General features: G+C 38.3%; 1 protein-coding gene across 6 annotated transcripts in view; it reads right to left on the reverse strand.

The window, feature by feature from the left end:
* Positions 1–22476, reverse strand: part of PTBP2 (polypyrimidine tract binding protein 2) — a 55820-nt gene extending 33344 nt beyond the window's left edge. For 2 of the 6 annotated variants that reach the window (XM_052800542.1, XM_052800541.1), the window contains exons 1-3: positions 21770–22021; positions 20099–20129; positions 6672–6747 (exon numbers count right to left, since the gene is read on the reverse strand). In XM_052800542.1, the coding sequence (XP_052656502.1) occupies positions 6672–6747; positions 20099–20129; positions 21770–21984 (322 nt within the window). In that variant the 5' untranslated portion in view covers positions 21985–22021. Of the gene's footprint in view, positions 1–6671; positions 6748–20098; positions 20130–21769 lie in introns of all 6 variants that reach the window. The other 4 variants (XM_052800539.1, XM_052800540.1, XM_052800543.1 and 1 more) reach the window with 4 other exon arrangements.
* Between the last annotated feature and the right edge of the window lie 253 nt (positions 22477–22729).

The following is a 22729-nucleotide window of genomic DNA, read 5'->3' on the forward strand; positions in this document are numbered from 1 at the left end:
CAGTATTATTCATTGTTGTTGCTAATGTAGAAAGTACTTCTTGTGTCACATTAGCTAAATATATGAAATTTAACGTTATCAACAAGTAGAACATAGGACACATATCCACACAGGAAATATCTGACCAAGAGAAAGGTAATGGAATTATGAAGCTATCTAGTTTACAGTTGTTGATTATGACCAGAGAGAAAGATTAAATATTGCAGTGGCTACTAAACACAATCATTTGCATAAAACAACCAGCTAAGGAAACCGCAGACAACCACAATTGGGAGAGTATAACAGAGAACATTGTGGTTTTGTTTCTGAGGTTCTTTCCTTAAATATATATAACCAGCCTGATGTCACAGGTAAAACGTAGGAAGAGGAGACTTTTGGTCTGATCCAGTGACAAACTTCTCCACAAGTGTCAATAGGTTCCCAAAACAAGACAGACAGGACCTTTGCTTTAGTACAGACATCAAAAGTTCAAGCTAAAGATAAAATCTGGAATTTAAAATGTTTGAAAGAGCAAAAAAGGAGATACTACATTCAAAAATAAGATGAAAACATGAAGAATGTGAAGTACTCTCAAGTCTGCATTTGTTAACCTTAAAATTAAAGGGTTTTGCTGTTGTTTTGGGGGGGGGGGGGGGGTGTTCTGCAAGACTTTGTACTTCAACATACTTTATATACCCCATTATGCTTGCCTTGCTAGGCCACTACTACATGTGGAAGTTTTACCACTTGAACTAAAGCATTAACCAGTAGTAATAGGTGGATTTTTACCATAGACATGGGCCACATGCTGCAAAGGAAAATCTTGACCAATCAATAATAAAACTATCTTATCATACAAAGAATACCACCTCTCAGGAATTTGAACTTAAATAAGTAAACATGGTCAAGCAATTAAAAACTTAACTACACAGCTTCTAACTGGCAAACCTGCACAAAGGCTGCCCCTCTGTTTCAAAATGCACTGAGCAGCACTGAGTAAGTTTTCTAAGCAACTACCATAGCACACTTACAATATGGTACAGTGGCTTTTCAATGTTGCACAGTCTAAAACTAACACACTTCCCTTTGGCCCTTAAAATATGTAAAAATACTACAGCTAGAGTGAAATGCAACTGAAGTGGAACAAAAATGAATTACCATGGCATAGCGATGCAGACAGAAATTAACTAAATTAATAATAATAGCCACATTTTATTTCTCCCATCCTGAGGTTGAGGGGTTTGGTTTTTTTGTGTGTTTGTTTGGGTTTTTTTTTTTAAAGTTTCTTAATTTGCAAAAAGATATATTGTTCAGGCATTCACAGTATTAAAATTCAGTTCATCCACACGCACATGCCCAAGTATATCTGCAGAAAAATGTAAATTATAGTCTATTATTAAAGTATTATACTTTCCAATCGCATGTACTGTACTTCTTCAGATCTTTCCAATTACTATTAATTGTAATCAATTTGCAAACTTCAGAAGTAGATTACCTATGTTTAGACATCATTAATGTTAACTAATAACCAATTTTACTTAATGTGCCATCAAAACCAGCACATCTATGTTTATTCCCCAAGTTAAATACAGCACTTGAAATATTATTAGCTTGTATGCCTCAGTGCTAAATATTCCGTTAATACAATGAATTACCTACCAAAGTCACTGGTAACATTCCCTGTTAATATAGTAAAAATAAGATCAAGATTAATAGTATCGTTTAAAGCTCCAGGAGTTTGGTGAGCTCAGCTACAAAACGATTTTTGAGATGTTTTCACTGATTCAACTTCAACACACAAATGTGAACAATGAAATTGGTGGCAGCCATAGTTAAAAAACCTGCCAATCTTTCTGCTTCATCCCTTGTCTTTGACAAGCCAAGTTTCATAAAACTTTCACCAACATCTTTCACTTTTTGTCTACATCCCTTTAAAATTTTAATTTTTTTGGTGTGGATTTCAGCAATACAGCTCATGGCATGAGCATCTTCATATATATATAACTGTTCCTAAAACTTCCATTAAGCAGTCCTCCACCTGAAAAGAAAAAAGCCTCACAAGAAGTTCAGCATAGAAGTAACCCATCACAGAGGAAATGCCTTTTCTAGTTCTTGAAGAGAAGGGACTTTCTTTCTTAGACTTAAAAGCTGCAGAATAAGCAACTGCAGTTATGTATTTACTGAACACACAGCACTGAAAGGTGAAAACAGTTGTTTATGTACAATCATTTACAATGTGCATAACTAATGTCTTGAAAAACACCCAGAGTCAAAAATATTTTTTAAATATCCTGGCTTCAGCTCTGGTTTCTCAGAATCCTGTTACCAAACCATAGTTTACCTAAACTGCCTTTCTAGTCAGTCTGCTGTGCACCAAGACAAAAAAATGAATTCACAGATGTTTATGACAAGGTTATGCTCTCCAAAGAGATCGGAACCAAGCAAGATTATAATAGAAAATAAGAACAGACAATATTTTCAGAAAAGCTGAAGGAAAACACTGGTAGTGGTTCAAGCAGTAGTAGAAGGCCTGTGGTTCTGACAATACAACTTCAACATATCAATGTCAGCTGGTGCTAAAAAGCTCAGAAAATTAAACATTTAACATAAAAAAGAGAACTTGTTAGAAAAGTTTAGATATTTGCTGACCTGGAACCTTACAAGCTGTCCTCCCTTGCAACAAATTCTGATCTAGTAGATGGGATTCTTCCCTCAATGTTTACAGAATGATTTTCTGCCATATGGCTTATAAACTAATTCAGGAAAAAAAAATTTGTATATTTAAATATAAATGCTTAACTGAAATGATATTCCACAACAATAAGGACAGTAATCAAATTATGTCCAAAAGAGGAGATATAAGGGTTCAGAATTAAGTGGTAAAAGAACTCACAAAGAAGTCATCCTCAATTATCCAAGTCTAAATTTCTTTTAAGGCTGTTCTTTTACAAAAGACACACAAAGTACTTAAGACAGTAACTTGACTTGTAGTGAATATTAATATAACATACTGTCAATTTCCTTTCATCTGTACACCCTTGAAGATGGATACTGATGACAAAGCTGTTTAGAAAATGCTCAAGGACCAGCCCTTGTATTTTGAGCAATGTCCTCTGGACAACAGTCCAACATGCTAGCATTTTCCTTAATTCCATATTGTTTATCAAATTACCAGTGGTTCAAACAATCAATAAGAAAGCAAACCAAATGTTTGTCCAACAATTTTGCAAAAAATTTTCTTTCACAAAAAAACAGGGAGGGATTCATATGTAAGACTCCCCATAGGGCAGAGAAAGCATGCATCTTTCATGCCTTTCTCAGACTAAGAAAAAGAATTAGAGCAAGAGTATTCATAAAAGCATTAAAGTACTACAGTATTCTAACTGAACAGCAGCTGAATACCAAAAAAACCTAATGGAACTGTTACCATGATAAAAGGGTAGGATGATCATTTTTAAAAACCTCATCTCCAGTTTCACCCCTAAAGACACAGCCCCCAGTTCTACCAAAACCACCCACTTCCGTGATAAGGCCATTTTTTTGACAACTTAAGCAATTTGGTTTAGGTTAATATTTCTATAGCAGAGATTCAGAAAGAAATGAGGCTGTGATTCACAAGTTTTTGCTCTAAGTTTAGGCCTGCTAGGGCACTGCTAGTGACAACTGTTTTTTTGATTGTGTATGCTTTTACCAATAAGGCTCAGAGGATTACAAAACAAACTGTGTCTTTCTTCTGTTCATCTAGGTATCTGTTTGGAAAAATATGTGATCAGATGTTGAAAATATCAAGGTAAAAACCAGAACAGGTTTCTACATACTCCAGAAAACAATGACCAGGTCTCATAAAATCATGACACTTCCAAACTCTAAGAATGAAAAGGCAAGAACAAGCATTAGTTTTAAGAATTACAATTTAGGCAGATTTCTACAACATGTCTCCTTTATGAAGAACTTAATCAATGATTACAGATTCTCTTAAGCCCTACAAAATCCGAAGAAGATTCATCACTACCATGCCTTGGCTACATCAAAAAAACTCTGTTCACAAAAGTTTTAAATTCTTCTAAAGAAAAAAGTAACAACAGAACTGAAGCAAAAGGAGGACATTAATTTGGACATAAAGAATACTTGAACTCCTTTGGCTTCAGGAGATGGGTACAGAAAAATTAACACATGCGTTTCCATTTCAGATCTAATTACTTCTGAGTCTACAATCTGAACTTGTAAACTGTACAAGTCTGGAAAAAGTACTTCCAGACACACAATAAAAAAAGAGAGATATGGGAGGATATATTCAGAAATAACACTGAACTGCGGATTTATCCTACTCTACAGGGTTTTTTTAAATGCTATTTTACAAAGGCAGGCAGGCAGAAGAGAAATTTGAAGGCAATCCCAAGAAACTGCTTAAAAACAAACAAAAAACCCCAAACCAAAATGTCCCCCTTTCCACTGACCTCTATAGAGAATGACTTGAATTATAATACTGCATTCAGATTGGGGTTTTTTGTTTGTTTGGGACTATTTTTCCACCAACCTCCTTTATATATTGCACAACTTATATGAAAACTTTTATAACAGGCAACTGATACTACAGAAACCAGGCCACTACTCAGAGCACTGTTGCTTGTTAATGAGATAATTTCTGAGAAGTCATTTATGGTTCTGTATGCCTAGAGACATATCAAGAGGTCTTACTTGTACAAAATGTAAAGAATAAATGCATCTGAAAACTCTCTTACAAATGCTTTTTCTTTGGTAACAAGAAAAAAACCCCACAAATCAACACAAAACCCAAACCCTAAATCAGCTTAAAAAGGGGGGAAACAAAAACAAGGTGGGGAGGAGAACCTGCATTTGTTAAAATACATCAAACTCCCAAGTCCACATAATGGAATCAAAGCACTCTTTTCCATTTTAAGAATTTTTTGAGGAGAAAAGAATTTCTATTTAAAGTTTGAGGCTTCTTAGACAAGCTTCTGTATTTTTTCTGCTGAAAACTCAAAATTTTAATAATTCATATATCAATTTTTGTTTTCCCTTTAGCTTTTTTTTTTTCCTTTGATAAATTAACTTACACTTAGTTTTCCTGAACTAAAAGTTTCTCTCAAAATACATAGAAAATTTGGTAACATTCAGGACTTTGTCCTGGTAACAGTGCTCTCCCTCCCTCTCCCACTGCCCAAATCCAAACCCTCACACACACAACCCAAGCTCCTTTTCACTCTAGTTTCTCATTTAAGTAAAGCAAATTGCTGAAGCACTAATATCCAGCACTGCAGAGGACATCAAGAAAATAAGAACAGGGACCTCTTTCAGAACCAGAAGGAAGAAAGAAAAGCAGGGGAGATAAACAGATGTTCTGGAGTTCTAAACTGGCTATGAATGCACTGCACCGCATTTTTGATCTATTCCAAAGAAGTATCATCTCTTCACCTTTGGTTACAGAACTGCCAATGGAAGTGGTTCTCCTCTCTTCTGCTGTCATGCTCCTCCACCCCACAATGCACTGAATCTAGCAACTGTGCAGCCACATGACTTATCAGTTCAGTTGCTCCAAGGAAAAACTACACTTTTTGGCAGTACAGTTTAATGCTGGATTAGCTCATTCTGCAAGTCTATAAGCACTCCAACACAGTGAGTGGAGCAGAAACATGTAGCGTTGGGTGGGGGGGTTCTGCCTGTGCTAAGGAGGCAGGATGAGAAAGCACAGAACTACCCATTCTGGCAACAGCTGCCACCACAGCACCCCAAACATAACATGAAATTGCACCCTGAATCCCAATCTTTACTAGATTAAAAGGAAAGAGTCTGCTACTAGTATCAGCAACTATAATGCTCAGCAGAGAAATACGGTAAAATTGATGAAGCACATTAAAGCAGTGAACCAGGCAACTATTTGGCAAGCTCAGCAACACTCTGCTGCCATGAACCAATTCCTTCACATCTCTGAGGGAAGGAGGGGGGGGGGGGGAAGAGCATGGCGGGGGGGCAGGGAAGAGAAAAAAGCAAGACCTCTGAAGTGAGCTCTCCAAGGGAACTCAATGCACGTTCAACATACAGAAGCATTAACTGCAATAGAAGGCATTTCAGTATGTGCCAATTCACAAAAAGCCTTTCCATCTAGCACCACCCAAAATTTGACTCAAGAACAACACACTCACTTTGCACTGACATTCTGAGATTCTACCACTGCAATCTCAGACTGAAGCAGCAAAGTGAAGTTTCCTGCTTTAGCAGTCTAAACTAGAACAGAGCAAAACTCTGTTTTCCTGAATCCATATTATATTATGACACTCCCACAGGGTTCTTCCCTGTAATGCCCAGACTCACAGATGTCTATGTGTGAAAAAGCTGATGTCATACAGGAGTTGTTAAGCTGTTTACCTTTGCTTGGTAGTTGTGATTCCTTACTTTGAAGGCAGCTGTACAAGGCAAGTGTAATTTTTCATCCCATCACCCACCAACAATTTAGTGTACAGACATCTGAAAGTTGCCTCATGTTTTATGGGATTATTCTTCTCAGATACCCAAGGTTTGTGAGTATATACAAGGTCACTACAGTCTAATGCATGCCAACAGTTCATCTCTCTATAGCACAACGGATTCTTGTTTCAGTGTTCTCCCCTTGTAAACAGGAAATTAGTCCAAGTATAAATGATAGATTTCTCCTTTGAAAGGGCATCACTTACCAGTAACTACCATGCTGCTCATGTTAGAGTTCGGGCTATTGAGTACACTGCCTGAAAGAAGTTCGTCAGATCCTCTCTAAAAAGAAAGAGACAGTAAGAGAGTTTTTTTCCTCTATTTTGTGATTTTTAAAGATGATATTAAAAATGTCAGTTTGACAGGGAAAACCTTTAGAAGAACGTAAGCAAGCATAACCAAACCTATTCAGATTTGGCAGACTTCCTCTTTTCAGATAAGTGCAATAACTTGAAATCTAAGTAAAGCAGTATATTTACATGGCAATCTTTGAAATGAGAGCAGCTTAAGCACAGTTGTTTCACCCACCACTGAAACAAAGCCACCTCCAGACACAATGAGAACTGCTGAACAGTAATTTTGTCCAGCATTTCAAATTAAAATATTATAATATAGTCTATTTCAATAACATCTAAATTAACTTATTGTTTTAATATTTTAATATACATATATTAAATTACTATAACTAGCTGAAACGATAAGGGAAATCTATACAAATAGAAATATGGAGTTTAGCTCAATTCTAACGCCCCTATTAAAAAAAAGAAAAAAAACAAACATTAAAAAAAAGACTCATCTTCCTTCATAGGAAATGGTCAATTTTCATTTGGGGGGCATTCATTTGTCCTGCAAAACACAATTTACGGCAGGGAACTGCATCTTCATCATAATTCTTAAAACATGGTAAATATCAATTAAACAGTCTTTTCAAAAATGACTCGAAAATCGGCTGCAAAAATCAGAGGAGGGTTTATATTGAAAATGTACAAGATAATATTTTCCTATCAAATTACTTGTGAGATGGGCATTTGACATAGCTGAAGAGGCTTTTGCTTCTTTTCCTGCCTTTTTTGTTTTTCCCTTTTTTCTTTTACCCCCCACCCCTTCTCAATTCCTCAAGACTTCCTCTCTCAAAAAGCCCCCAAAATATTTAGGTGATCCTTCATTAAAAAAATTTTTAAAGGGGAATAAACCTGACATCTTTTGCAGATTATCTTTAATTTCTTATTGGTTCTTTCCCCACTTCAGAATTATTTCCTTCAAAAGTATTTCCCCAGCACCCTTAACACTAATTCAGGTCACTGCTAAAACGGAAATGAGGAAAGAAAACAGTTACTACCCATCTTTACAAAAATAAATGTTTTTCATTCTGTTGTGGACACTACAATAGAATCTCAAGAATAGTTAGTGAATATGTTTTACAGGGCACCTCAATACTGCATACTAAATTAACCTGAGGATATCACCTTTCTAGGCAGCACAGTTGCAAGATGCATAAAATCAAACCTTTACCATTTTACCATAGTGTACTGTATGTGTGCTCATAATCAGAACAGTATCTTAAAGTTTGTTTAATCCACACCTGAAATCCACAAGCTCTTAAAAATAGTATATACTGTGTATGTACACATAGAGCTATTCAAGTTTACTTAGTTTTCAACATTAGCTCTGAAGAATCTTGATACACTTTATTGAATACTCTGAGCTCTTAAGGCTACACAGCAATCAACAAAGCTGTGCCTACCAAATCAACAACAGATTTCCTTTAAAATTGAGTAACGCCCAATACCAAGATTAGGTAGGACCATGAGAAGGACCATGTCTTGTCCTTCTCAATGTAATGACAGATCTCTAATCAGATATAACTAAGGAAAAACTTAGCTGGACAAAACTGAGAAACAAGTTAGAGAAGTTATGGAAACTCTTCCATTATTCAAACTACATTGCTTTGTACTGTAAATACAATACACTAACCCAGGCACTCAGTATAAGTTGAAACATAAAACATTCCTTCTTTCTCTTCAATGTTCTATTTTTCTAACATAATATTTACATGGGTAGAATATTGCAAAGTTCAAGATTACTAGCAGTATTAGCTCACTCAGTTGATAACTGCAGTTACTTCTGCTTGCAGCTATCCACCTAGCCTTGCTTGGAAGCCCTGGTCTGTAGACTGGACAGCTCAACTGAATATGCAGAAGCAGCAGTAGACTCTGAATCAGTTCATAGTCAGGCATATTAAGATAATTCAGCAGCATTTTTTTTCCTTTATACGCCAGGCATTAATTTGGAACAGTACAGCATTTACTATGTAAACACCCGAAGCATCCCCAGTACCAAATGAATGGTCTTCCCAAAACCTGCAGGAACTTTACAATTCTGAAATATCTCAAATTTGAGCTGTCTTCAGCTTCAAAAAGTTACTTCCATCAGCAACTGCTGACTAGCAGAACACAAGAGTGATTACATAAACTTCTGGTTCCTAATAAATCAGGCTTTTGAAAAGCTGTTAATTTCTTAATCCACAGCAGAAAAATCCAAAAGGAGCACAAATTACTCAATAGAGTGGATATTCAGTTACTGTATTTGTGTTTTGTGAACAGTTAAAAGAGTTTTCTCTTCATTTTTAAACATACCATTTTGCATTTCATGAATACATTCAGAGTCGATCACCAGATTTTGTCATTCCACTTGAAAGAGTTTTAACAGTTTTGCTTCAGAAGAACAAGTAAACGTGAATTCCTTATATTGGCATGTATCATAAATTCTACATTTGTTTTGTCTTCATAAATCAGTGTTCACAAGTCTGAGTCACAGATGTACAGGTTTGTATGTGGAATGCTCACCATGAAATCACAAACGTATAGCAAACCTCTGCTAACTCACTCCCATATATACTTGCCAAGCTTTTACTAAAAAGACAAAGGTATCTTGTACTGTGCGACCAATGACCTTATTAGATATACATGGCTATTTTTCCTTATCGGTTCTTAAGCAGCCTAGACACCTCTGCACTTCATTCAGTATGTAACTTTAAAACCAGCTATGCTGCAAAAGACACTTGGATACAGAGCGGTTAAATTAAAAAAATCAAAAGCAGTAACTGCCTGGTAATTGTCATTTACTTCAAAAGGGTTATCTTAGGACAACAGTTGTCTAGTAAAGCAATTCAATATAAGCATTTCAAGTAAGCCAATGCATACTCTTAGACTGGCACTACTATGTGACAGAAGCACCTCCTGAATTACAGCACAGACATACTTACTTACATTTATTCAGCAGAGATAAGACTTTATTCAATTTGTGTTTTGGGATGCTTGGCTCTGGTTTTATGTGCATCTTCTCTTAGAGGGTGCTAAGACAAAAAGGCCTGGCATCTTGCTCCAAGGGCAAAGCTCTTCATCACTCCACTCTCTCACACACAAATTTCAGAATTATAACCCATTTCCCAAGCATCTTGAACATTCGCTTGTCTTATTCTCAAGCATGCCAGTTCTGCTAGTCAAATTATGCAACGCAAAGAAACCTTTAAACTAATTTAGGTAAATTCTATTGAGCGTTTCAGAGATAAGGAAACTAAACTCAGATCTCTGAAGAACACAGTGAATCAGATTCAATGAAGAATGGAAGATCCAAGAGCAATGTTCACTTAACTCTTTTCCCCATCCATGCAAATTGCTGTGTTCTAAAGAATCAAAGCAAGTTTGAGATTGTATAACAAGACTGAAGATCACAAGCACATAGGTGACAGGAATGTCCAAATATAAGTTAAAATAACAAATGAACAAAAACCACCACAATGATTTTATTTCACCATAGACTGCAAAGGAAAGCTCCTATAATAGCAACATGGTAAGAGACTAATTGAATATCCATTTTACCATGAGGGAAGGAGATTATAAAGGACAAAATAAAAAGTACAAACTACTATTATACTATTAATAGGTCATCTTCCGACAGCTAGTCCTCAACAGCACAAGTTTTCAATGCCATATTTCTATTCCTACCAATGTCAAGAACATTAATCTACATTAATCTGCCATAAATGCTAAACCAGTAACTATTCTGATCAGAGATATCCGAAACATTTCTTCACAAAACCAGCATCTGCCAAAATGCTATTACACAAAACAAGGGAATCGCCAAACTAACTTCTTGCACTGAGCGAACCTTAAATTTGTTGCAGAGTCAATACTGTCCTTTCAATGAAGCCCATGTTATCACCCTTGCCCCCACGAGAGCATTTCCATCTGCAGTGTGAAAACAGCATGTTAATTTATGGCTTCAACCAATGGAACTACATAAAACTGGCATGTGGGATCACTTTCAGAAAAAGATGAAAAATATACCAACTGAGACTTTTAATATGTATTTCAGAGAAACTTAAAAATTATACATACAAGAATTATTTTATATACTGTAAATTGAAGATATCACTTCGATATTTCAGTTAATTTCTGTAAGTGAACACAGTTATTGTATATACTGTCTCTTCTACAATTTACAAAATCAGTTATACAAAGAAAAAGAAAAAGCCCCTAGCTCATCAATTTAATCTCCCAGCTCCTTGCTTTAACAGTCTTAGCTAACTCAGAATCCCTCACTACACAAGCTGGATTTACGTAGGAGGATTTCAGATTTTTTCCCCCCATAACAGACTACTATAAAGCTTCATGCTATCACAGGTTATATTAAGTAGCTATGTAATTTCAGGAAGTCATTACAGTCATACTATCCTTCCAGGCTTATCAAAAATATACTATTTAGAAGTCTTTGCCAACTATTTTCCTCACATTCCAGATAGGGCTTTAAAAATTTCAAACATTCCCCAGATTTTATTACATCCAAAGTAAAAAAACCACAAACAGTAACAACTTTGGCTTGAGAGTTACCAATGAAAGAGAAACATTATCAGCTCTATTCCCAATAATTCAGGGCTATGAAGGCTCTGATCAGAAGTTATGGCTGAACCTAACATAACAAATTGAGTGTATCACAGAAGGCTTATTAGAAGCATGTGTAGATGCACTACTACTATACTACAAGAACACTAAACCAATACTACGAGAAACAGTAAACAAATGACAAAACTGCACTTTGTTAAAAAGTCAACAGCATCATCTAAAATAAATTCTTAAACTCCCACTAGAAAAGATAAAGAATACACTCAAAGATATTGAAAAATACATTTTCTGATAAATACTCTCATTTGTGGTATTCAAATTTGCTGATATTACAAGCCTCTTTCAAGAACAGGATGCTTTTGCCCCCCACCACTTCCCTCTCTCCCTGCTTCCTCCCCCAGATGAAAGAAAAAAGGAGAACTTCAGCTGCACTGTGCATTTACCACAGTCATTCTCAGCCTACAGGCATGAATTTCCCAAGGGGTATGACAAGCCAGAAGACGAATCTCGTGATTTAAAGAAATCTAACAGCACTGTAAAACACTTCATTTCTAACAACATCTGGGAACAATTTAAAAGAAAAAGCCAGAAACCTAACGGAGAGGAATAAAGGCATATGAGAATTCCAACCCAGACATTAAACATTCCCCTCTAACAGATACACACTTGTAAACACACTGCTTCAATATTCAGTGTGTGAATTAGCTTTGGGGAGTGGATGTTGGAAACAACAGGACAACACACTTTAAACCCCCAACCACAGCATTTATAAACTTTGTTCAATTTACATGCAATGGATCAGAATTTAATGAATGCTTCATTTTTAACAGGATACATTTTTAATGAAACACTGCATAAATACACTTTCACATACTCTAGTGAAGAAGAAATACTTTATCTGCCTTATGCTCTGACTATACGCACTACTGTCAAAACACATAATCTAAATTACCTAATTAATAGACTGTTACACCTCTCATACATACTGGATCACAGAAGACTCATTCAGAACAGGACAAGCCAGGTCCAAACATACAATCCGGAAGAAATTCCATGCAGGTTCATAGGTATTTTACAAAGCATACAATTTAAACTATAACCTTGTTATCACTTCACCAGAACCTTACATAAAAGGAGTATGTCTACTTGATTTTTATTTTTTAAGACTATACTATTTAACTATATTAGCATGAAATCTTATCAGATAAGGCCATGAACTCCGTGGGTGCTTAGTAACTCACTTATAACATCACTTGCTTTTAATTCAGTATGAAGTTAACTGGTACAATATGACCACCTTTCCATATTTATTCTCTGCATTCTCTTTCCCCCCCCACTTCAATTCTTTTTCATGCTGTCCTCAGCCAACCATGTACTGTTTATATATCCTAACAACTAACTTCATTTTTACACTCATATTTTTTTCAGTAAGGAAGGATGTAGGAGAAAATTAAGCTTTTATTCTTTTTTCTTGCAACTATATGCCATGTACCCAATTCATGAAAAACACACAAGGTTTGTAGAAATTGAGAGCAAGCAATCAACAGAATCTGAAAAGTCTTTAAGACTGAAAGGAGACAAGTCTCAATTCCTCTTAAAAGCCTCCAGGTTCTCAAAATACAATGTGGAAAAGAGCCAAGTTTCTCAAAGCATCTCAAGATCAAGATGGACTACTATTAAACCAGGAAGCTGAAGAGTAAAGAATCAAATCTTCACTTAAACCATGCCACCCAGCCTCATTTGGAAACCTTCAAACTTCCAATTGTAATGAAAGACTGAAGGCAAGATTCTAGTCCAATACCAGTTGATGCTTCAAACATCCAGGAGGAAGTACACAAACAATTTATTCCAGCATTTCAGACTTTCTATTCCACTTTTACCAGGAAAGTAAGTGTTACTCTGAAGCAGCTGTACATAACTGGTAGTAAGTTAGAATAGGTGAGAACAACTTGCTAGAGGTACCACCTGGATGTGTTCTTAGCTTTCTGGTTAGAGAATCATGGCACCTAGATGTACATATTTGGTCCTTCAGCAGCAATTTCTACATCTCAAAATAAGATCCATAAGGAAGGTATTTTCTGCTTGATTCTCTGCTATTTTGCAATAATAAATTAAAAACGCTAGTGCTACTATGTCTATAACTCAATACTCATGTTACACATTCATAGAAAAACTGATTTTTATGAAAAGCTAAAAATGGCTGTATGTACTTGCAGCTATAAAAAAAAGCCCACCCAACCCCCTAAATCAAACATCACAGTCCCATTAACAGCTTGTGAAACAACCACCTCATTTGAACCAACTACCACCAGAAGCAACAGTCCTGCCATCTCCCTGGCCCTAACAACTTGTTCCTATTCTGTCCTCCCCAAGTCTATATTGCTACAAGCATTTATGTAACCACATGCTTTGGTACAAATCTGACTAAAAAGATGTAATGCATGTTGTGTCAACTTAGCTTTAAGCCGGTTAAGTTCCCAAGAGAGGTTTGTGAAGTGGCTACCCAAACATTTGTTGCACAAGTATTACAGTGACAGAGAAAACTGGAATGCAGCTTGATCTGCTTGTGAAAACATGGCCCAAAGCTTTAAGAAACAGGAAAGGTATTTTCATGCTGGTATCAGCTCATATTTTTCAGATGGTGCAAGTGATCTCATTGCTCTTCCTACAACCCCCTCAATTAAGATGCAAATATAGGTGTTCTGTTACAAATGAAAAATACGCAATTTCCAATTAGTGACAGACATCAAAACATATCAAATAGGAATACTAAGCCTTCTTTACATTGATGCATACTTGCTACAGAGTACAAACTAATTTTCAACATTTTTCCTTTCTCTCCATTTTCAGCTCTCCTTGTTTTTCCACATATATTACAGTGGAAGAATGAGCATTAAGGAAAAAAAACCCCAAAGTTACAAAGGAAAAAGAATTGAAGTAGGCTGTTCTGGGAATAAATATGAGTGTCATTTCAAACAGGGTCAATTTACCGAAGTTACTGTTAAAAAGAGAGCAGATGTCTCTCATTGTAAGAAGTTATTTTTTGTCACCAAGGACATGTTCCCCATAGCAAGTCCTGGTTTCAGCTGGCACAGAGTTAATTTTCTTTCTAGTAGCTGGTATAGTGTTATGTCCTGGATTCAGTATGAAAAGAATGTTGATAACACACTGATGTTTTCAGTTGTTGCTAAGTAGTCTTTATACTAAGTCAAGGATTTTTCAGCTTCTCATGCCCAGCCAGCAAGAAGGCTGGAGGGGCACAAGAAGCTGGGCAGGGACACAGCCAGGACAACTGACCCAAACTGGCCAAAGGAGTATTCCATACCATGCGACGTCATGCCTAGTATATAAATTGGGGGCAGTTGGCCTGGGGGGGATTGCCACTCGGGAACTACTGGACATCAGTCGGTGAGTAGTAAGCAATTGCATTGTGCATCACTTGTTTTGTATATTCCAATCCTTTAATTATTATTGTCATTTTATTATTATCATTATTAGTTTCTTCCTTTCTGTTCTATTAAACTGTTCTTATCTCAACCCACAAGTTTTACCTTTTTCCTTCTGATTCTCGCTCCCATCCCACTGGGTGAGGGGAGTGAGCGGCTGCGTGGTGCTTAGTTGCTGGCTGGGGTTAAACCACGACATACCACCGCTGGAGAGAGAAATCCAGATGCTGGTTCTAAACTTCTGAAGATAGTCACACTTCATTCTTACTTCACTGTTAGAATGTTCCACGCATTTTTTGCTGTCTACTGTTGCCACAACTAAGTATTATTGAACACAAAAGTTGATATAAAACATTCTCCTAGCTAACATAAAATTAAAATAGTTCTTCTAATTCACAATCAAGTCATTTTTCTCATATTGCTGCCCTTAGCAGTCTTTGTCTAATCTACGAGCAATCTACTAGTAATTATATTAGGCATGCAAAGATAGCTCAAAACTATCATTCTAATATTTTAAATACAATAAAACAGACCATCACATACCATTTGTCTGTATGAATGATTCAAACGTTTTTTTATCCTATCACTCCCTTCCTTTTATTTAAGTATCTAGAATGACAGTGAAGGCAAAAGAGATTTCAGAAAAAGAAAAAAAAAACTGAAAAGAAAAAGCTATTTAAATACATTTGCTTATTTCTTAAGTTTAGTGTAAACTTATCTTCTGACAACTTGCTAGGATTTCTGACTTTTTTCCACACATATTTTCATTATACAGTGTACAGCTCAAATAAAAAGTCACAATATATCCACAATATGCATTTCCACCACAAGGAAACTCTCAGTTATTAGTAGCAAAAAAGGGTCAGTGTTCTGTAATTTTGTAAGAGAAGAGATTAACCCTCAGAACTTGAGGCAAAAAAAAAAAAGTGGACAACGCTTCAAGAGTACTTACAGACACTGCTATTTTGTGCTCTCTTCCTTTTCTCCAGACACTGCTACTTTGTGCTCTCTTCCTTTTCTCCATCAGCTCGTATCTCTTTTGCTTTTAGCTACTGCCCTTCCCCCATACTACTATATTCCCCCGTGTTAAATTTCAGCAACTAGGAAAAAGGGGGACTTTGTGACACATTACTGTTTGGAAAACTATTAGAAAGTACTAGGACAGTGCTTCTTAGCATCTTCTACCCAATCCTAACATAACCAACTAAATACACACTAAGAATTCCCTCTTTTCTTAAGCATATTGCAAAGGCTGATGCCCTGACTTTTGGGGAAAAAGGCCACTCCCACATCTTTAAACATTACAAAACTATGTTTACAGGAATACATGAGTTTTCCCTCCTAGGTATAACTGGGGCTGTCCACACTTGGCAGCTGAAGCTCAGTTTTTGGCCAGTGTAGCCCAAAGCACTGTCAACAACGTCACAAATTCCCAAATGCTATGCACCAAATAATGCACCCATGAAGGAATGACTGCTGCTTTTCTCCCGTCAGGTAGAAGTACACCTCAGCCATTCCAAGATGTGCAATGCATGTATACAAAATGTGTCAGTCAATTGTTCAGGCCCCATTTACTGCACAGCTACATGTGCCATCCAGGAGAAAGATGATACATTAGACTGAAGTGGCACACCCTGAAATACAGTAAGAGAACTATAATCTTCAATACGCACCAAAAGTTCACCTAAGTTATTCCATGCACCTGTGTAGTGTATATTCTTTACATCACATTTTATACCACTCTAAGGATTCTTTTAACTACTCCAGAGAAAAGATACATTATATACTTCATACATTCACTTCAACAATTGAAAAAGGCTTTATCACTCCAAGTGCCAAATCAGTTTACTTATCCAGATTAAAGCATCATAACTGTAAAGAGAACACAAGACAGCAATTCAAACTACAGTTATTAGATTCTGATACTCAAACTTACATAGCCAATGAGCAATGAGAAGTTTGAGACTAGAAGCTAACTAGCAGGCTATTTCATATTTAGTGACTAAGGACCTCACGTAATAAAAACAGAGCAACAAAGATGCACCTTTTTAAAACATAAAAGCAAACATTTTATATAATATGGCAGTTTTTAAAACTATGCATGAAGAAATCTATAAATTTAAAATGTATAGCATTTCTTCAAGAAACTGAAAATTAAAAAAAATCTACGAACTATGTAATATATTATCATTACTGGAATCCTTAGCTCTGTTCTATTCGCAAATACTCTACACAAACTGCTTATATACAACAGGAGTTCACAAACTAACATCAGACACAGGGCTAAAGCTCATTCTTCTTGTATTATTTTGTAAACTGTAACATAAGGGGTGAACTGTGTGCAGAGTGACATTTCCTTGCCTCCATGAATTCCAGGTAAGCAAACCAACACATTACAGACCAAATCAAATATGAATTATTTCATATGTACTCACAACAGATTTAACTGGGAAGTGTGCTCCCACTGCTTATTTTGAGTTGTGCAAATCCCCACATTTACTCTATGTAAACCAAGTTTTCAAATAGTATATGTAATTTTTTCCACCTCCATTTTATTTTTTTCCTCAGCTTTTGGTGTTAATTTCTGGTGGCTCAACACGTAAATAAAATCAAGATTGAACATTCAACAATTTGATGAACAAAAATGTTTTAAATCAAAGCATACAGCACAAAAATAATAGCTTCAAATTTAGCAGCCTTATTAGCAGGTAACACTGAGACTATAAAACTGTTCATAAAACATTATAAGCAAGTATTCATTTTACTTTATACTTGCCTTGCCCACATGCAGTCCCTAAAGCTCAAAAGCCCTTTTTTAATTCAAAGACAATTCCCAGACTACAGTAGTTAACTTCTGCTATTACTCTTTTACAAATGGGTTTAAAAATATAACTAACATTCACTTTTCTGTTTAAGAGAGAAACCAGCCAGACAATAGTTAGTGTAATTCTCAAATTTGTATCAACATGACTGATGATGATAAAGCAAAGCAAATTTTCCAAACAGAAGGGTCATATGTCACAATCCCATTCTCCAAGTATAATTGAGTACATCACAAACATACTGTATAACTGATCAGCATATATACGTACAGTAGGCACAAAATCTCAAGAAAGCATCAGGTCAAACAAATATTCCGGATAAGTCGATTTCACACAGGTAAATCCCTGCTCACTTCCACCAGCTATCCAGTCACAATGAAAGCAGTGTCAAAAGAGCATTAAAACTGCTGATGCAACTCCTTGGACTCAAAACTTGCTCCTCCCATTCCCAAAGCACCCCAAAGAAAAGAAAATGGCCAAGGAAAGGCCTGACGAATGTTCCCAGTTGTTTATATACCACTTATAGGTAAAGCATTCCTCAACTTTAAAACATCAGTTCATCAAGAGCAACAAACAGTCACCAGAGAACATAAAGGACAAACGTTTCACACGGCCTACCACAAAACATGACTGAAGCTAGCATTAGACTGCTACCCAAATTGCATGTATCAATTAGCGAGAAATTCCATTTTCCATTCTTATTAGTATCTTGAGATACAAAAGCTCCAGAATACACTCCAGTTTCCCGCTCCCATATCTAACACCTTTCTTCAGAAAACCATCATCCTTTTTATGTATTCCCACTACTTCCATGCACAAATTGATTGTTTCCTTTTAAAATCCAGAGAATAAGGCCATTCTTACAAGGCAAAGACCACACCTTTTTGACACTTCTGTGCCTCTCCTTGTATTGATTTTACTCACTACCTCTGACATACCTGTCTTACCTTCTTTATTATATTCATAATATAACTTCTACAATCAACAGAAAGAAGCAGTTATGTCATGTGAAGTGTCTTTACTTCATTGTCTGGCTGCTACCTGAAAATATGGTTCCAAAATCACACTACACGCTTACAACGTATTTCATGAACGTTCAAATTCCCCTAAGATTCTAAGTCACTCATAGTTAAGAATGAAAGGGATACTGAATCCATTTACTTCTCCCGAAGTGAGAATGTCAGAATTTAAGGTTCAGGCAATACACAGTCTACCTGAAATTGCTTCTTCATTAGACAGGATTGAGGGCAATTTAGAAATTGTTTTGCCCCAAAGCTGTTCACGTGAGGCAGTTTACTTCTGAAAGACTTGAACTTCCTTGGGTATTTCTCCAAACTATTAAATACATTCCTAAAGTTCATATTTCTGATTGGGATTAGCTCTGACAGAAGTACTTTAATGATTACACTTTCCTCTTGACTCAGAGAGTGATTTTAAGCTAGCTCCAATACTGCGTGAACATGTGAAGCCAGATGGGTCTAGAATCTATGTAACTCACTTCTTACAGCTCCTCCTAGAAGCAAGTTTGCTTAGAAACATAATAGAGGTACATCTGACAAAATAGCTGCTGTATCTACAGGCTAGCTGTATTGTACAAGAACTAGTCCAAATCCAGGACCAATACCAAATCTGAGCCAAAGAGTTTTACTAGACAAAACCTGGCTTACCAAGCAGTTAACATAGATCAGCTTCAGGTGAAAAGGCAGCTACACAGTATAGCTACAAAGTCCCTGGACAAATGTGGAGTCTACATTTCTACCACTGAAAAAGAACTGCTTGCATGCATCCATTAACATAACCTAAAGTTCCCTTGTCCCATATATCTTTGCATTCTCATTATTTCTCAGTCTGCTTCTATGAAGTACCGATCTAATTCCTGCAACAGATTTGAATACAAAAGTGAAACAAACAGTAAATTAACAACCATTTGGAAGCTCTTTCCTTGTTATAACAAATATGATAAATTCATAACTGAACTTGAAAAATAAAAAGTAAAGCAAAGTAAACGCCCACTTCTCTGTCTACATAACAAATTCTACCTCCCATATTTTTGTGTCCTATTACAGACAGTCACTTCTTTTTTAACTTCAGTGGTAACTGTTTAAAAAAAAAAAAAAAAGGTCGGGGGAAGGGGAAGAAGAAAACATGTCTTTTACATTCACCATGCAACAATGAGAAAGTGTTGTTTTGAAAAAAATCTGCAAAATTAAGCTTTAAAATAAGAAGCTGACACCACTACATTAATCTAGAACCACTGTCTGCAGTTCAGTGCTTAGAAAAGTCTTTTGTGTAGAGCCTCCAATTTACCTCTAGGGATTTTTGGTTAATAAAGCATATACAGCTGACTAAATACCAGCTGACAATGACTAGTTAAAATCTTACAACTTGCAATTACTGATGCTCAAAGTAGTTCATTTTGTATCAACAGTTTGCCCCCTTATTTGCTGAGTATACATCCTACCTTCACACCAACTGCAACATCAGTGACAATGCTGTAAAAAAAGAAAAAAACAAGAACACAAGTCAACCAATTTATCCTCATAAAACCAACTGTTCAATGTATTGCAATGCCAAGATAATGAGGAATCAAAACAGCCAAAAACTTCCGCAATCAAGAAAGTATATTCAAAGAACACAGCAGGAGTTGGAGTAAGTACAAAAGAAACTTAGGAAAGCCACTGACTTCCCCAGCTTATAGGCTTCTCCAAAAGAGCCCAAAGTTTCAAGTAAACATTACTTTAAAGCAGCACTGTCAGGAAATTTATTTAGGAAACTCAGGTTTCTGGACTACATGAGATCATAGGGTGAAAATAAAAGAATTTAAAAGTAAGTACATAACTGTTCTCACACACCCCTATTAACTAGACAGCTAGTTCAGCAACATAGCCCACCCTATAGATCTTCTTACAACAGAAAGCAACGAACACATTTTTTGAAATTAGCTTGAAAAAAAAGAATGCATTGGCAGGTACACCTGTATAAAATTTAATCAGGTACACCTATACAAAACTCTGCAACAGGTATGTCAAGGTAAATCTTTTTCTGAGAGTTTGTGACATCACAACTCACAGCATGTAACACAATCCCAAAAGAAATCTAAGTCCCCACCAAAAAAAATATGAAAGCAAAACATGAATACGTGAAAGCATTCCACAATGTAATACTCATTAATGACTTCTCAGACAGGATTTGTAACTCCCAACATTATAATCACAACTAACCATAAAAAGCCTTTAAAACTCTCACAGTTGAAAGGTTATATACTTAAAGCATACCAAAGAGATTGCTTCTCTGTTTGAAGCAGAGTAAACAACTTAATAGGAAATTTGGAAACTGGAAGATGTTGTATTTACACTGACAAAGGCTACAGCCACCAGCCTCACTCTCCAGATCCAACAGAAAGAAGGCCTTGTGTATACTGACTGTCCACCCCAGCTCCCGGCCAGGACCGAGGGCCCTCGCTGTCCCATATGGCCGACTCCTTCAAAACCTTCCCTTCTTTGGCTTCTACAGCCAGTCTCCAGCACGCACAAAGGCATCTTTCTACCTGGCCGGGGGGGAAGGCAGAGAGCTTATTAGGCAGCTCCTGAAAACAAAAGAGCTCGACATCTGGCTCCAGCTGGTATTTGCTCCTCCCCTCCAGCCAGCTCCAAAACAAACCCGAACCCTACAGAGCGCTCCTCCTCACCCCACGGTCGAGGCGCGGGGGGGGAGAAGGCAAAGGCGGAGGAGAAGGAAAGAACAAGAGGTTCTGGAGGGGACGGAGGGGGGTAGACAGCGCTCCCTCTTTACAGCCAGATCCAGCGTCTCGGGTACTATACTAAGTAGGGGGCGGCCCAAAGCCCCCAGCAATTTAAACGGAAGACCCTACCGAAGGGCCCACGCTACGGAGAGGCTGAACCACTCCCCCCCCCCCCCCCCCGTACTGGGCCTCAACTGCGCGGCGGCGGGAAACCGGCCCGTCCCCACCGCCGCCGGGGCAGCGGCCGCTCCCCACACCCGCGGAGACGCCCGCCCGCCAACCGCCAGCCGCGGCGGGGAGCGAGCCCCCGGCGCTGGGACAGGTCCCACCGCCGACCGGCGGCACAACCGCGGCAGTGCCTTCGCCCACACCGCCCCGCTCACTACTCACCCGTCCATCGCCGAGCAGGACAAAGCGCGGACAAGCGGGACAGACAGCCGCGCAGGCGACGCGTACAAGGAGGCTGTGAGAAAATGGCTGCCCGGCCTGCACGAAAACCGCCGAACGTTGCCGAGTGCCGGATTCCGCTCCTCGTCCCTCGCCGCTACAGAGCATGCGCCAGCCGCGCGGGCATGCGCCGTCGGCGCCGCTGAAGTTTCTGCCATCAGCTGCCCGGGCCGAGCAGACTCGCGAGGCGCCGCCGGCCTGCCCCGCCTGGGGCGGGAAGCGGGGCGCGGCAGCGGGTTCCTCACCACCCCGCGCCCGGGACCCGCCGCGCGGCGAGGCGGGGGATTCCCGCCTCTCCCGCCCTCAACGCACCGCTTCGGGAGCGTTTGTGCGTGCGTGAGGGAGAGAGGTCGCCTCGGAGGAGCGCGGCTCACGGTCCTGCCCGGGAAGAGCGTCCGAGGCCGCCGGGGGCGGTGGGGGCAGGCCCGCTCCGGGGGCCCCTCAGTCCTCGGGCTGTGTCTGCCGCCCCGCCCGGGGCCGCAGCTGGCCCGCCGGACCGCGGTTGTTGCGCGGAGAGACTTTCCGTGCTCGGTGCCAGAACTTCCCGGCGCCGGGAGCCTGTCCCTTCTCGTCATGAAAAACGTTCAGAGAGGCAGCGCCAGGCCCGGGCACCCCCGTGCGCCCCGTCCCCTCAGAGGACCCAACCTTGTCAGGGAGCCCTGTCCTTATCGCTCAGTGCGTTCGGCTACACAGTCATTTTTAAGGAAACAACCTGTTGACTATAGAGCTGACCACTAATACTATTTCAAAAAATAATTCAGATGAACATAAAAATTAACTATTGCAGTGAGTTAGGCTGTTCCTTCACAGAAACTGGTGTAGCCATGGTTCTCTGTAAACTACCGTATCAGGGTACAAACTGTTCGCTCTACATGGCCATTAGGAAATAGGCTTTTTCCCCAG

Source organism: Harpia harpyja, chromosome 11, assembly GCF_026419915.1.
Source record: "Harpia harpyja isolate bHarHar1 chromosome 11, bHarHar1 primary haplotype, whole genome shotgun sequence".
Taxonomy (NCBI): Eukaryota; Metazoa; Chordata; class Aves; order Accipitriformes; family Accipitridae; genus Harpia; species Harpia harpyja.